The following is a 17,284-nucleotide window of genomic DNA, read 5'->3' as shown; positions in this document are numbered from 1 at the left end:
TAAAAAAATGCCTTTGTACAAGTAAATTTTTTTTATGTTTTTGAGCTAAATTGTTAAGCATGAAAAACTAAAAAGCGATCAATGAAAATATACATGACAGTACTGCATTGAGAAGGGAAATTAGGTAAGAGCAGAGACATCAGAAAAGGGGAGACAGAGGAAAAAAGAAAATGCTCAGAGTATTGTTTGTAGCACTGATAATATCAAGCCACATTTAAGTTAGCTTTGTCAGCTGGGTTAGTATCACTTTAAACCCGGAGGGAAAAAAAGTAAAACCAGACTAGACAAAAAGCACAATGGTTAATTACAGCCAAGTAAACATAACACAAAGGACACAAAGTTAGCTGGAGCAATTTTATTATCATAATGAAACCAAATGTTAGATAAAAGTCATTTTATACAGCTGTAGATATACTGACACACATTTCTAGACAGACAGCAGCATATCTAGAATCAAAAACAGTGAATATTGTAAAGGGGTAGAGTTATTAAAATGTAAATGGTCCTATTAGTTGCAAGTCTGCCTCCTACAACCTCTCTGACATCTTACAGTCTGATCTGACTGGGTGATTGACAAGCAATGTTGAAAGAGCGCCTCCCTCCTTGATGTGATACCAAGTGGACAGGTTCACTACCTGTAAATCTTGTCCCTACAAAGAATGATAAATATGGCCCAAAGTGTTCTTTACGTTTCTGCATTAAACGCCTTAAGCCATATGGGGATAATTATTATAAGGAAAGGAAAGTGTATGCAAACTACAGGGTCCAACTTCGACATTAGTTTCACATGCTTATTAGGGCATAAAGAACAGTCCATATTGTTTTGTCAAGTTCATTATTTATAGAAATTGTGTTAATATATATGGTCAACTTGATTGCTATTAGTCCACAATAACTATCCCAGGCCTAGACAAAAAATGTCATGTCTTCAAATATGAACACGAACAGATCCATCTAAAAACATCCAAAATGTGAAGAAGTCACTATTTCTTAGGAGATGGACACAAAAGGAACCACAATTTCCACAATTTCCAGGTTAATAGCATCTGCAGATACCACATTAGGAAGAAAGGAATAACTAGATTGAAGAACGACCTTATCCCAATAAAAAGTCAGAAAAGGACCAGAAAAGGACCACGGCCATGAGGGACTATCAAAAGCTAAAATTCGATATCGTCTTACTACAAGAGACCCACTTCCGAAAAGGTAGGGAGCCCCTACAGTCTTTTAGAAGATTTGGTCAGGCATTTTTCTCTTCCCACACTTCAAAACACAATGGGGTGGGAATTTTGATTAGAAAGCAGATCCCTTTTACCCCCACTAACATATATAAGGACAGGGAGGGCAGACTGGTGGTTATTACTGGGCGACTTTTTAACAAGGTCATTACCATTGCCGACATATACTCACCTAATTCCAACCCTGCACGATTTTTTACCCAAGCATGTAATATCATTTCTGAATTCGCTAGGGGCACACTAATCCTGGGGGGTGATTTTAATATCCCCCTCGACCCCAGTATAGATTGTTCATCTGGCTCCTCCTCCATACCCAAGAAAACTCTAAAACTCATTAAGTCGTCCTTGACAAAATTAAAAGTCCATGATGCTTGGAGAATATTCCACCCACAAGACTTTTCATTTTACTCTTATCCCCACCAAAGCTACTCTCGCATAGACTACTTGATGATAGATGTCACCAGTCTAGCCTTAGTTCAAACCACAGATATCCATCCTATAACTTGGTCCGACCACGCCATGATTAGTATCTCAGTAAACTGGCCCACATCTCAGAGACATGACCGCACATGTAGGGTAGACGAGTCCCTATTATCTGACCCCATGACCAAATTACGCATACATGACAAGCTTATAACGTACTTTAGTCTAAATTCCACCCCTGAGGTTTCACCACTCAATATCTGGGAAGCCCACAAGTGCGTTATTAGAGGGGACCTAATTGTCATCAAAGCGGATAGAGATAGACAAAACTCATTAGCCCTTAAAAACTTACTAGAGGAACTAGAAAAACTAGCAGACTCACATAAGAGACACCCAAAGTCCCACTCCCTACTGGAACATATTCAGCACAAACAGAAACAACTGGATCTCCTCCTGGGTAGAGAGGCTAAACGTAGGGCCCTCTTTCTAAAAAGGAGATTTTACGAGGGGGGTAACAAACAGGGCAGGCTTTTGGAGAGACTCTTACGTAACAAATCCGCAAAAAGCTATATTATGTCCATAAAAGACCCCAAAGGGAAAATTTGGAATTCCTCCTCTCACATTGCCGACAACTTTAGAACTTATTACGAGGACCTATACAATTTACATAGAAACATGACCCCACCATCTCAGTCTGCTATTACTGACTACCTAACTTCCCTTGACCTTCCTACCCTCTCTGCAGACCAGAAATTGGACTTAGACTCAACTTAAAAGAAGTTCAGGCCGCTATCCGCTCTTTCCCCCCTGGAAAAGCCCCAGGCCCAGATGGCTTTAGTCATTCGTACTACTCCAAATTTATTGATATATTGGCCTCCCCCCTCCTAGCACATTTCTTAGACATCGACAGCGGAATTTCCCCCCCCCCCCCTATACCTTCAAGCGCACATCTCTGTAATCCCTAAACCTAACAAACCCTCCGACTCCATCCCCAACTACAGGCCGATTTCCCTGCTGAACGCAGATATAAAAATCTACGCTAAAATGTTATCGTCCAGACTAAATCGATATCTCCCATCCTTGATCCACCACGATCAGGTCGGTTTTATTCCCTTCAGAGAAGCAAGGGACAATACGGTCCGTAACCTCTACCTCCTCTGACACCCTCTATTACACAACACCTTAGATCCGCTTGTCCCTTCCGCCAATGCTCATCCTCCCTGAAATATTTAGGCACATATCTTACAGACGACTTAGACCTGGTCTTTCACCTAAACTTTACCTCCCTAAAGACATCACTAGAACGTGACCTATCCTCCTGGCACTCCAGACGCCTATCCTGGATGGGCAGAATTAATGCAATTAAAATGACCGCCTTCCCGAGAATTTTATACTTGCTATAAGCCCTTCCCATCCCCCTTCCTCCTCGATACCTGACCAGCCTCCAGCGACTATTTAATTCTTTTATTTGGGGGGGGGGAAACATTCTAGAATCAATAATAAAACTATGATGACCCCCGCATACATGGGGGCCTAGGTGTCCCAAACCTGAACTTGTATAGCCGAGCAGTCTTTATCCAAAGAATACTCGACTGGAGAATTCATAGGACCCAAAAAAGATGGGTCGCTCTTGAGGAATTTCTAAACCCTAGTTTGGTTCTAAAGTCTAGTTGTTGGACCTCAGGAGGCGGAGAATGGCTGGGCATTACAGACAACCCTATCACCAAAGAGACCCTGACCCAATGGGAAAAAGCAAATAGGGACAATCCCTACCTCTCGTCCAGACCCTCCCCTCTGACCTCGTTGATACATAACCAAGAGTTCTCTCTGACTGACTGTGAGGGACCCCTTGGGTTGAATGATTCCTGCTCAGACATATCCATCCACCACATTTCTGATAACGAACACCTCTGTCCTCACCCACAGTTGGTAGAGATGGGCTTCTCTTGGGCCCAACATTGGTTCACTTATAGGAAGGTTCACCACTACATCACGACCCACAAACAACATCTTAACCTACTGAGACCTCGGACTAAACTAGAACAATTACTTTCAGCTACGTCTACACTAAACAACACCCTATCTAGAATATACTCCATTCTCACCCCCCCCCGGCAGCCTTCCCGCCTCCGTGGAGTCCTGGGAGAGGGAACTGGGGGTTATCATCCTCCCACAGATGGCTTCATCCATGTTTACTAATACTATATCCTCCTCATCATCTGCCCGAGTATTAGAAATGAATTACAAAATTCTACACAATTGGTACCTCACACCACGTCGCCTACATACTTTATACCCTTCGACAAATAACCGCTGCTGGCGTTGTGGACACGTGGGCAGTGGCATGGGCCACATGTGGTGGTGGTGTAATGCTATCAACTCCTTTTGGAGATCTGTTATCTGTGAAATGGAAAAGATTTTTCAAATAACATTACCGTGGGACCCATTGCTGTTCCTTTTAAATAAGAACATTAAACTCCCCTCCAAGTCATATCTTATACTTTTTCGCATATTCACAAATAGTGCTAAATCTCTCATTGCTAAAAATTGGAAGTCCCCGGACTCCCATAGCCTTACACAATGGAAGGGTATGGTTTCTGACCTTTTAGAGCTAGAGGAATACAGCGCATTTAGATTAGACAATAGAGACCATTTTATTATTGCACATGATGTTTGGGAGCAGTGCATTAAAAATAATTCTTCACTCACACAGGTAGATGGGCACTTGACATTCTCTTCTATTACGCCAATAGAGACCTAGCTTTTCTTGCTCACCTTGTACAGGCTCCCCTTCCATCTGTCCCTTCGAGTATATCTATATAAAATATGCTGGACAAGCACAGAGACTATTGTTTTATTTATAGAAATTTTCTTTACCTTTTTTGTTATTTCTTTTCTTTTCCTGTTTCGCTTCCAACCCACGTGTAAACATACATTTGTTGCTACTATTGTTAATTATCTTGGGATGTACTACAAGTTTGTATCTGTTGATACATTATGTATTTTTTCCTTAAATCCTCTAATAAAAAAGACCTTGGAATAAAAAGTCAGAAAAGGAGGTTTGAACAAAGTTGCAAGTTCAGAAACCCTTCTGACAGAAGAAAAGAACCGTCCAAGAAAAAAGCTGAAGATTTAAACCTTGCCTTGGTTCAAAAGGAGGAGTTTGAAGAGCTCTCAAAACCAGATTAAGATTCAAAGTTTGGAAATCTGGAATTTTTGCAATCCTATTATAGAACAAGACGGGACAAGCCGAAATCTGACCCTTATGTTCAGTGACCTGAACTAGCTGACAAAGCCTTTCCAAACCCTCCTGCAGAAACTAGAGCACTCTAGGAATTCTAAAAGAATTTCAGCAGTATCCTTTGTGAGCACACCAAGTGAAAATGATTTTCAAAACCTTATGATAAATCCAAGTAATATGTTTCCTAGACTGAATCAAGGTATTAATAACTTCAATAACTATCAGAAAAAAAACTATCAGAGATAGCACTAAGCATTCAATTACCAGGCCATCAGATTCAGTTTTAAGATCATGATAAAAGAAAGGACCTTTAGAAAGAAGATCATTTATTTGAGGAACCCTACATGGCATGCATGTCTGCCAGACACTTGATAAATCAGCCCCATAGTCTTTTTATCTTGGGGCAGAAAAGCTCCTTTGCCCCAGAGACTGTGGCAATAATAGGAGCCACTACTTGCCCAAACAAGGCCGAGAGAAAATAATCTGTGCTTAGAAACTATTTCAGCAGACCAGATTTTGAGCCATAAAGCTTGTCTAACCAAAACAGCTAGAAAAGTATATTTAGCATTAATGCAAATAATTTCCACAGCTGCATCACAAATATATTTGCTGTTCTCAGGAGATTTAAACAATCCTGAATCTTATCAATAATAGTAGTAGTAGTAGGTTTTCATACCAAACGGCAGTAGCAGCAGCTACACGGGCAACACTGACAGCAGGCCTAAACATAAAAGCTGGATTACAAGTAGAGCGTTAAATTATTGCCATTTGCAGGAGCGCAGTAATTAAACAACCATTACAAGTAGCTGGTTGTTGCTACCGCAAGCTCAAAATAGAGGGCATTGTAGTTTTTAATTAAAAGAAAAAAAAGTATTTTTTTAATTAAAAACAACTGCACTAGGCAGTTTTTGGGGTCTAAATTTGGTGGGAGTGGGGTGTTAAAAAAAAAAAACGGCACTAAAAAGTGCCTTTACATTATGTGAACTCTGTGTTCCCATAGACAGCAATGTAAATATATATCTATAGGATATATACAGTATATATATAAATATAATAACACATAAATATATATGTATAATCATTTACATACAGTATCTCACAAAAGTCATCATGCTTGCACTGCCTAGGATGGGCTAGACTGCTGGAAACAAGTTGCTTCAGCTAAGGTAAGCACAGTGGATGAAGGGGCTTTATAGGTAAGTACTTTGCAACTTCACAGCCCACCGACTATTAGTATGAACAGTTGTACGTGATTCACATAGTATGGGGACACACTGTATACACCTTATACTAGCAAACTTAAAAGGGATGCTAAACCCAAATTTTTTCTTTCATGATTCAGATAGAGAATACAAATTTAAACGACATTCCAGTTTACTTCTATTATTTATTTAGCTTCATTTTTTAGATATCCTTTATGGAAGGAATATAAATGTACATTAGTGAGCCAATCTCACAAGGCTTATATGTGCAGCAACCAATCAGCAGCTACTGAGCATATCTAGATATGCTTTTCAGCAAAGAATATCAAGAGAATAAAACCAATTAGATAATAGAAGTAAATTAGAAAGTTGTTTAAAATCGCACGCTCTTTCTAAATCACGAAAGAAAAAATTTGGGTTTCATGTCCCTTTAAGCACTTTTGGGCACTTTTTAAATTTTTGTTTAATTTAGGCTACTGCCTTTTTAAATTTAGAGTGGTCAGCTTTAGTGCTCTCAGAAGCTAGCTTAGCACCCTCTGCAGAGCTATAACAAAGTCTTTTTCCCTCACCTGCTCTAAAATTCTGTTATTTCCTTTGTTTTTGTGGCTTTAGCACTCACCGTTGTGCAGGCGGTAAGGGTTCATCTTTTTTAGCGCCCCTACATGTGTTAATCCTTTCCTGTAGTGCTGTTTTCATCTCAGCTTGTTGAGATAAGCTCTCAGGATCAGTGAATGTTGTGAGATATTTTGATCATATTCGAGCTTTTTTCTCAAATTGGGCCTTTGTTTGCTGTGTTTTTATTATGTCGCATTTACTGTTTGCTGCAGTTGTTCCTGCGCTTATTTGACAGCACTTTATTACTATGTTACTGTTTTCCCTTTCAGGCATTATCTAGTTTTACATTGTGCCATTTCTGTTATTTCTTCCCTTTGGAGTTAATTGTGTGCATCATACTTGCTTTAGGGAGACTAAATACACACAGAGAGAAGTGCACTCACGGGAACGAACAACTAGCTCAATACCATTGTTAGTCTGTTCTTTGGCGATTTACCACCTGAGTGCAGCTTCTTTTTAGCCCAGTAATGCTTTTTACAGAGTAGAACTTTCATGTAGTGTATCAGTCTGATCCGCCTATTATGGTCAGTCCAGCGCCAAAATACCAGGCAATTCCTCTTTGAACAAGGAACACAGCAATCCCAGACGATCATTTCGGCCATCTTACTTGCTTTAGCCTATATCTGATATTTAATCTATTTCCTTACCATTACTATGGAGTAAATTAGTGCAGCTCAGACCTTTGGTCTGTCAGCTGATCCTTTTGAAGGGGGATCCTCTGAAAAATGAACCCATTCCAGAATGTGTAAGGATTCTCAGATTCTCAGAATGTGTAAGGATTCTAAGATTTGTATCTAAAATAAAATGAATTACACCTAATCTAATAGCCCTATCAAAATAAAAAATCCCCCCAAAATAAAAAAGACCCTAGCCTACAATAAACTACCAATAGCCCTTAAAAGGGTCTTTTGCGGGGCATTACCGCAAAGAAATCCGCTCTTTTACCTGTAAAAAAAAATTACAAATCCTCCCCCAACATTAAAACCCACCACCCACACAACCAACCCTACTCTAAAACCCACCTAATACCCCCTTAAAAAAACCTAACACTAACCCCTTTAAGATCACCTTATCGGGAGAAGTCTTCATCCAACTGGGCCGAAGTCCTCAACAAAGCGGTGAGAAGTCTTTATCCAAGCCGGGCGAAGTGGTCCTCCAGACGGGCAGAAGTCTTCATCCAGACGGCATCTTCTATCTTCATCCATCCGGAGCGGAGCGGGTCTATCTTCAAGACATCTGACGCGGAGCATCCTCTTCATCCGACGGCTAACACTGAATGAAGGTTCCTTTAAATGACGTCATCCAAGATGGCGTCCCTTCAATGCCGATTGGCTGATAGAATTCTATCAGCCAATCGGAATTAAGGTAGAAAAAATCCTTTTGGCTGATGCAATCAGCCAATAGGATTGAGCTGGCATTCTATTGGCTGATTGGAACAGCCAATAGAATGCCAGCTCAATCCTATTGGCTGATTGGATCAGCCAATAGGATTGAACATCAATCGTAATGGCTGATTGCATCAGTCAATAGGATTTTTTCTACCTTAATTCCGATCAGCCAATCGGAATTGAAGGGACGCCATCTTGGATGACTTCATTTAAAGGAACTTTCATTCAGTGTTAGCCGTCGGATGAAGAGGATGCTCCGAGTCAGATATCTTGAAGATGGACCCGCTCAGCGCCGGATGGATGAAGATAGAAGATGCCGTCTGGATGAAGACTTCTGCCCGTCTGGAGGACCACTTCGCCTGGCTTGGATGAAGACTTCTCCCGGCTTCGTTGAGGACTTCGGCCTGGTTGGATGAAGCCTTCTCCCGGTAAGGTGATCTTCAAGGGGTTAGTGTTAGGTTTTTTTAAGGGGGTATTGGGTGGGTTTTAAAGTAGGGTTGGTTGTGTGGGTGGTGGGTTTTAATGTTGGGGGGGGGGATTTGTAATTTTTTTTACAGGTAAAAGAGCTGATTACTTTGGGGCAATGCCCCGCAAAAGGCAAAGGGCTATTTGTAATTTAGTGTAGGGTAGGGCTTTTTTTTATTTGGGGCGGGCTTTTTTATTTTGTTAGGGGGATTAGATTAGGTGTAATTAGTTTAAAAATCTTGTAATTTGTTTATAATTTTCTGTAATTTAGTGGGGTTTTTTTGTACTTTAGCTAATTTTATTTAATTGTATTTAATTTAGGGAATTAATTTAATTATAATGTAGTGTTAGGTGTTAGTGTAACTTAGGTTAGGTTTTATTTTACAGGTCAATTTGTATCTATTTTAGCTAGGTAGTTATTTAATAGTTAATAACTATTTACTTACTATTCTACCTAGTTAAAATAAATACAAACTTGCCTGTAAAATAAAAATAAACATTAAGCTAGATACAATGTAACTATTATTTATATTGTAGCTAACTTAGGGTTTATTTTATAGGTAAGTATTTAGTTTTAAATAGGAATAATTTAGTTAAGGATAATAATTTTATTTAGATGTATTTTAATTATATTTAAGTTAGGGGGTGTTAGGGTTAGACTTAGATTTAGGGGTTAATATCTTTAGTATAGTGGTGGCGACGTTGGGGGCGGTAGATTAGGGGTTAATAAATGTAGGTAGGTGTTGGCAATGTTAGGGACGGCAGATTAGGGGTTAATAAAATTTAAATAACATTTGTGAGGCGGGAGTGCGGCGGTTTAGAGGTTCATATATTTATTATAGTGGCGGAGATATCCGGTTCTAATTTTTTAAGTGTTTGCGATGCGGGAGGGCCTTGGTTTAAGGGTTAATAGGTAGTTTATGGGTGTTAGTGTACTTTTTAGCACTTCAGTTAAGAGTTTTATGCTACGGCGTTGTAGTGTAAAACTATTAACTACTGACCTTAAAATGCGGTACCAGTCTTGACAGGAGAGGGTCTACCGCTCACTTTTTGGCAGACTCGTAATACCGGCACTATGCAAGTCCCATTGAAAAAATAGGATACACAATTTACGTAAGTGGATTTGCGGTATTTCCAAGTCTGGGCAAAAAAGTGAGTACTACCAGCGGGCGTTAAAAAGCAGCGTTAGGACCTCTTAACGCTGCTTTTTAAGCCTAACGCACAACTTGAAATCTAGCCGAAAGGAAATAACAGAATTTTAGAGCAGGTGAGGGAAAAACATAATTTATGTAAGAACTTACCTGATAAATTCATTTCTTTCATATTGGCAAGAGTCCATGAGCTAGTGACGTATGGGATATACATTCCTACCAGCAGGGGCAAAGTTTCCCAAACCTCAAAATGCCTATAAATACACCCCCACCACACCCACAATTCAGTTTAACGAATAGCCAAGAAGTGGGGTGATAAGAAAGGAGCGAAAGCATTAACAAGGAATTGGAATAATTGTGCTTTATAGAAGAAAAACATAACCACCACAAAAAGGGTGGGCCTCATGGACTCTTGCCAATATGAAATAAATGAATTTATCAGGTAAGTTCTTACATAAATTATGTTTTCTTTCATGTAATTGGCAAGAGTCCATGAGCTAGTGACGTATGGAATAGCAAATACCCAAGATGTGGAACTCCATGCAAGAGTCACTAGAGAGGGAGGGATAAAAATAAAGACAGCCAATTCCGCTGAAAAAAGAATCCACAACCCAAATCAAAAAGTTTTAATCTTTATAATGAAAAAAACTGAAATTATAAGCAGAAGAATCAAACTGAAACAGCTGCCTGAAGAACTTTTCTACCAAAAACTGCTTCTGAAGAAGAGAAAACATCAAAATGGTAGAATTTAGTAAAAGTATGCAAAGAAGACCAAGTTGCTGCTTTGCAAATCTGATCAACAGAAGCTTCATTCTTAAAAGCCCAGGAAGTAGAAACTGACCTAGTAGAATGAGCCGTAATCCTCTGAGGCAGGGATTTACCCGACTCTAAATAAGCATGATGAATCAAAAGCTTTAACCAAGACGCCAAAGAAATGGCAGAAGCCTTCTGACCTTTCCTAGAACTAGAAAAGATAACAAATAGACTAGAAGTCTTTCTGAAATCTTTAGTAGCTACAACATAATATTTCAAAGCTCTAACCACGTCCAAAGAATGTAAAGATCTTTCCAAAGAATTTTAGAATTAGGACACAACGAAGGGACAACAATTTCTCTACTAATGTTGTTGGAATTCAGAACTTTAGGTAAAAATTTAAATGAAGTCCGCAAAACCGCCTTATCCTGATGAAAAATCAGAAAAGGAGACTCACAAGAAAGAGCAGATAATTCAGAAACTCTTCTAGCAGAAGAGATGGCCAAAAGAAACAATACTTTCCAAGAAAGTAATTTAATGTCCAGAGAATGCATAGGCTCAAACGGAGGAGCCTGTAAAGCCCTCAAAACCAAATTAAGATTCCAAGGAGGAGAAATTGGCTTAATGACAGGCTTGATACGAACCAAAGCCTGTACAAAACAATGAATGTCAGGAAGATTAGCAATTTTTCTGTGAAACAGAACAGAAAGAGCAGAGATTTGTCCTTTCAAGGAACTTGCAGACAAGCTCTTATCCAAACCATCCTGAAGAAACTGTAAAATTCTAAGAATGCTAAAAGAGTGCCAAGAGAATTTATGAGAAGAACACCATGAAATGTAAGTCTTCCAAACTCAGTAATAAATCTTTCTAGACACAGATTTGCGAGCCTGCAACATAGTATTAATCACTGAGTCAGAGAAACCTCTATGACTAAGCACAAAACGTTCAATCTCCATACCTTCAAATTTAATGATTTGAGATCCTGATGGAAAAATGGACCTTGAGATAGAAGGTCTGGCCTTAACGGAAATGGCCAAGGTTGGCAACTGGACATCCGAACAAGATCCGCATACCAAAACCTGTGTGGCCATGCTGGAGCCACCAGCAGTACAAATGAACGCTCCATTATGATTTTGGAAATCACTCTTGGAAGAAGAACTAGAGGCGGAAAGATATAAGCAGATTCCGCCTGAGGATCCCTGGACCTGGACAGATACCTGGGAAGTTTCCTGTTTAGATGAGAAGCCATCAGATCTATTTCTGGAAGCCCCCACATCTGAACAATCTGAAGAAACACATCTGGGTGAAGAGACCATTCTCCTGAATGTAAAGTCTGGCGACTCAGATAATCCGCTTCCCAATTGTCTATACCTGGGTTATGGACCGCAGAGATTAGACAAGAGCTGGATTCCGCCCATGCAAGTATCCGAGATACTTCTTTCATAGCTTGAGGACTGTGAGTCCCACCTTGATGATTGACATACGCCACGGTTGTGACATTGTCTGTCTGAAAACAAAAAAACGGTTCTCTCTTCAGAAGAGGCCAAAACTGAAGAGCTCTGAGAATCGCACGGAGTCCCAAAATATTGATTGGTAATCTCGCCTCTTGAGATTTCCAAACCCCTTGCGCTGTCAGAGATCCCCAGACAGCTCCCCAACCTGAAAGACTTGCATCTGTTGAAATCACAGTCCAGGTTGGACGAACAAAAGCGGCCCCCTGAACCAAACGGTGGTGATCTAACCACCAAGTCGAATATTGGGATTTAAGGATATTAATTGTGATATCTTTGTATAATTCCTGCACCATTGGTTCAGCATACAAAGCTGAAGAGGTCTCATGTGAAAACGAGCAAAGGGGATTGCGTCCGATGCTGCAGTCATGAGACCTAAAACCTCCATGCACATAGCTACTGAAGGGAATGACTGAGACTGAAGGTTCCGACAAGCTGAAACCAATTTCAGACATCTTTTGTCTGTTAGAGACAAAGTCATGGATACAGAATCTATTTGGAATCCTAAAAAGGTTACCCTTGTCTGAGGAATCAAGGAACTTTTTAGTAAATTGATCCTCCAACCATGTCTTTGAAGAAACAACACTAGTTGATTTGTGTGAGATTCTGCAGAATGTAAAGACTGAGCAAGTACCAAGATATCGTCCAAATAAGGAAACACTGCAATACCCCGCTCTCTGATTACAGAGAGTAGGGCACCGAGAACCTTTGAAAAGATCCGTGGAGCTGATGCTAGGCCAAAAGGAAGAGCAACAAATTGGTAATGCTTGTCTAGAAAAGAGAATCTCAGGAACTGATAATGATCTGGATGAATCGGAATATGAAGATAAGCATCCTGTAAGACTATTGTGGACATATAATGCCCTTGCTGAACAAAAGGCAGAATAGTCCTTTTAGTCACCATTTTGAATGTTGGTATTCTTACTTAATGATTAAAAATTTTTAGATCCAGAACTGGTCTGAAAGAATTCTCTTTCTTTGGAACAATGAACAGATTTGAATAAAACCTCAGACCCCGTTTCAGATATGGAACTGGCACAATTACCCTGGATAACTCCAGGTCTGAAACACACTTCAGGAAAGCCCGAGCCTTTACTGGGTTCACTGGAATGCGTGAGAGAAAGAAACTTCTCACAGGCGGTCTAACCTTGAAACCTATTCTGTACCCTAGAGAAACAATGTTCTGAATCCAATGATTTTAGATTGAATTGATCCAAACATATTTGAAAAATCGAAGTCTGCCCCCTACCAGCTGCGCTGGAATGAGGGCCGCACCTTCATGCGGACTTGGGGGCTGGTTTTGATTTTCTAAAAGGCTTAGATTTATTCCAGACTGGAGAAGGCTTCCAATTGGAAACCGTTCCTTTAGGGGAAGGTTCAGGTTTCTGTTCCTTATTCTGACGAAAGGAACAAAAACGGTTAGCAGCCCTAAATTTACCCTTAGATTTTTTATCCTGAGGCAAAAAAGCTCCCTTCCCCCCAGTGACAGTTGAAATGATAGAATCCAACTGAGAACCAAATAATTTATTACCTTGGAAAGATAGAGATAGCAACGTTGACTTAGAAGTCATATCCGTATTCCAAGATTTAAGCCATAAAGCTCTTCTAGCTAAAATAGCTAAAGACATATACCTGACATCAATTCTAATGATATCAAAAATGGCATCACAAATGAAATTATTAGCATGTTGAATTAGCTTAACAATGCTATATACATTAGGATCTGGTACTTGTTGCGCTAAAGTTTCCAACCAAAAAGTTGAAGCCGCAGCAACATCAGCCAAAGAAATAGCAGGCCTAAGAAGATGACCTGAACATAAATAAGCCTTCCTTAGATAAGATTCAAGCTTCCTATCTAAAGGATCTTTAAAAGAAGTATCTGCGGTAGGAATAGTAGTACACTTAGCAAGAGTAGAGATAGCCCCATCAACTTTGGGGATCTTTTCCCAAAACTCCAATCTATCAGTCGGCAAAGGGTACAGTCTCTTAAACCTTGAAGAAGGAGTAAATGAAGTACCCAGACTATTCCATTCCCTAGAAATTACATCTGAAATAGCATCAGGAACTGGAAAAACTTCTGGAATAACTACATGAGGTTTAAAAAACGAATTTAAACGTTTACTGGCTTTAATATCAAGAGGACTAGTCTCCTCCATATCTAATGCAATCAACACATCTTTTAATAAAGAACGAATATACTCTATTTTAAATAAATATGAAGTTTTGTCAGTGTCAATATCGAATTTATGAGAAGTTTTAAAAGACCTTTTACGTTTAGTAGAAGGTGGTATAACAGACAGGGCCTTCTGAATAGAATTAGAAACAAATTCTCTCACATTAACAGGAATATCCTGATCATTAGATGTTGAAGGAAGAACAACAGGTAATGGACTACTACTAATGGAAATATTGTCTGCTTTAGAAAGTTTATCATGACAACTAACACAAACTACAGCCGAGGAACAGTTACCAAAAGTTTACAACAAATGCACTTAGCTTTGGTAGAACCGACATCAGGCAGCAGCATTCCAGAAGTAGATTCTGAGACAGGGTCAGATTGAGACATCTTGCAATATGTAATAGAAAAAACAACATATAAAGCAAAAATATCAATTTCCTTATATGACAGTTTCAGGAATGGGAAAAAATGCAAACAGAATAAGCCTCAGGAAACCAGAAGCAAAAATACATGAAGACTTAAATAATGTCAAAAAGTCTGGCGCCAAGTATGACGCCCACAACTGCCAAAATATTTTTTGGCGCCAAAAATGTCTGCAACAAACACGAGCGTCATAGATGACACAACTATGTGAAAATTCTTGGCGCCAACCAAGACGCCGGAAATGACGAAAATACGTCAACAAACGTAATTCTCGCGCCAAAAAGTCTTGCGCCAAGAATGACGCAATAAATTATAGCATTTTGCGCACCAGCGAGCCTAACAGCCTGCAATTTAGAAAAAAGTAAATTTGAAAAATTTCAGGTAAGAATTTTTTATTTTTTTTTATATGTGCATTTCCCAAAATGAAACTGACAGTCTGCAAAAAGAAAATATACTGATAAACCTGAATCATGGCAAATATAAGTACAAATATTATATTTAGAACTTTACATTTAAAGTGCCAAACCATAGCTAAGAGTGTCTCAATAAAGGAAAATATACCAAAAGACACTCATCTACATAAAGTAGATAGCCAAACCAGTACTGAAACGAGAATCAGCAGAGGTAATGGTATATAAGAGTATATCGTCGATCTCAAAAGGGAGGTAGGAGATGAACCTATGAAATAGATCCCTGTTAGGATGACCATTGCATTCAATAGGTAAAACTCCCTTCACATCCCTCTGTCATTCACTGCACTCTGAGAGAAACCGGGCTTCAGCATGCTGAGAAGCGCATATCAATGTAGAAATCTAGCACAAACTTACTTCACCACCTCCATAGGAGGCAAAGTTTGTAAAACTGAATCGTGGGTGTGGTGGGGGGTGTATTTATATGTCTATGAATAAGAGTCCTGAGAGGACTCGAAACTAGTCAGTCATTTTTCGTGTCTAAACACCCCTGCCTTGTACCTTACCTTTTTGTACCTTTTCTATACATGCACTCTTTACAGCGGTTGTAGCTGTTTACTTTTTAAACTTTGTTCAAATAAAGCATTACTGTTTTAAGGAACCTCCAGCAGTGCCTGCACTTCTTCTTTGGTGTCTTTTACCTCCCCGTAAAGGTCACAAGAGTAATTCTCATAAAGTCTCACCATCTGTTAAAAGAAAAAAAGTCTAAACGTGGACATGTTCATCGATTTCTACTGAAATTTCCACAACTCAACAGTTTGAAATGGTTAAACTATTTTAAATTCACTGTTGAATAAAACATGGTTTATAATTTTATGCTAAGCTTCAAGTTGACTTCGGTACCAGATAATAACATAACATGATGGTGCTCGTATCATAAAACCTTTGGTTGGACAAGTACACTCTAAATAAAACACTCTGCATTAAGTATGCACTTATTTTCATATTTGTAAAAGGCTTAGTCACTTGTTCTCTTCCTTTTGCTATTATCTTACAAGTGAATAAAAAAGCAGTAATGCAGTATAACTCTGCTTTAAGGATATCAAAAGATCTTTGTTATCCATATTGGAATGGTTGTCTGCTGATAAAGACCTTATTTATTGGGATGACAAACACAGAAAGCAGCTGAACTCTGCAAGGACCACAAAGTTCTGTGAGCTCCATAAATAAATGTATATACAATCTTAAAAGAAGAGAAGTGCAAAATAATTCGAAAGTGAGTATGGGAAGGTCTCATAGACAGCAGTCTCCCATTTGTGGACACAACGAAAACGGCTTCCATAGTTTATATATATATATATATACACACACATACATATATATATATATATTTTTTTTTTAAACAAACCCATTTAGCTTTAAACGAGAAAATTATTTGTTTGCTACTAGATAAAATCTGTCATCCACACAATTATTTCAGGTGTACGGTATACAGGTTACACATGCAAATCTAGTGAATTTAAGACCTATATTACAAGGGAAACCTATGTTGTTTTTGTTTTCTGTTTGATACATTTATACATTTACAGAATATGTTAGCTTGAAAAAATATAAATCCATTGTGGAGCTTTATTCACAGAAAATACTGCTCTTTCTTTACTGTTTCTCATTCCTTGGGAAGTTAATGCAACTAAAAACAATTAGGCATTAAACTGAACTTGCAATCCAAAATGTTGGCAAATGATAAAAGCTTCACATAGACCCATGCTTGCAACATAGAAAGCAGCAGACGTATTATTGTTAGAGCAGCAGAGAAAATTTCCAGTAAAGAATCAGGTCTGGGAAGAGAGTAGATGTATTGTGAATGGAATGGTTATACCTTGAATACGGGGGTGAATTCATAGAAAAGTTTTGATACTCATTTGTAGTCTGCGGACATGTTTCAGAGCTCTTATATTGAGATTTACCATCACCAATAGGACTGCCGCAATGATATACACTGAATAAAGGGAAAAGAAAGCTAACGATACAGATGTCCATCACAAGAAAATCACATTATTATCATTATTAATAAACAAAATCCCTATAGAAATATATTACATCATTTCGAGCACCCCTTGCCTGTTCTATTAAGACTGAGGGAAAAGTGGGAGGGATTAAAGCTCTTGATGTGTTGGGTAATTTTTGCCTGACTCCTGGCAGAGGGAGTTGAATCCCAACGGTTTTGGCTTGTGGACTCACACCACCTATCAACTGTTGTAAATTGCTAATCACGTAATAGCAAT

General features: G+C 39.0%; 1 protein-coding gene across 1 annotated transcript in view; it reads right to left on the bottom strand.

Annotated features, from left to right (window-relative positions):
* Positions 1-17,284, bottom strand: part of LOC128653416 (complement component receptor 1-like protein) — a 217,719-nt gene that overhangs the window by 2,714 nt on the left and 197,721 nt on the right. Inside the window, exon 10 of the mRNA XM_053706684.1 lies at positions 16,879-16,998. Coding sequence (XP_053562659.1) covers positions 16,879-16,998 — 120 coding nt within the window. The remainder of the gene's footprint in view (positions 1-16,878; positions 16,999-17,284) is intronic.

Source organism: Bombina bombina, chromosome 3, assembly GCF_027579735.1.
Source record: "Bombina bombina isolate aBomBom1 chromosome 3, aBomBom1.pri, whole genome shotgun sequence".
Taxonomy (NCBI): Eukaryota; Metazoa; Chordata; class Amphibia; order Anura; family Bombinatoridae; genus Bombina; species Bombina bombina.
The sequence above is the reverse complement of the archived record's forward strand: the minus strand, read 5'-3'. Positions and strand labels throughout refer to the sequence as shown.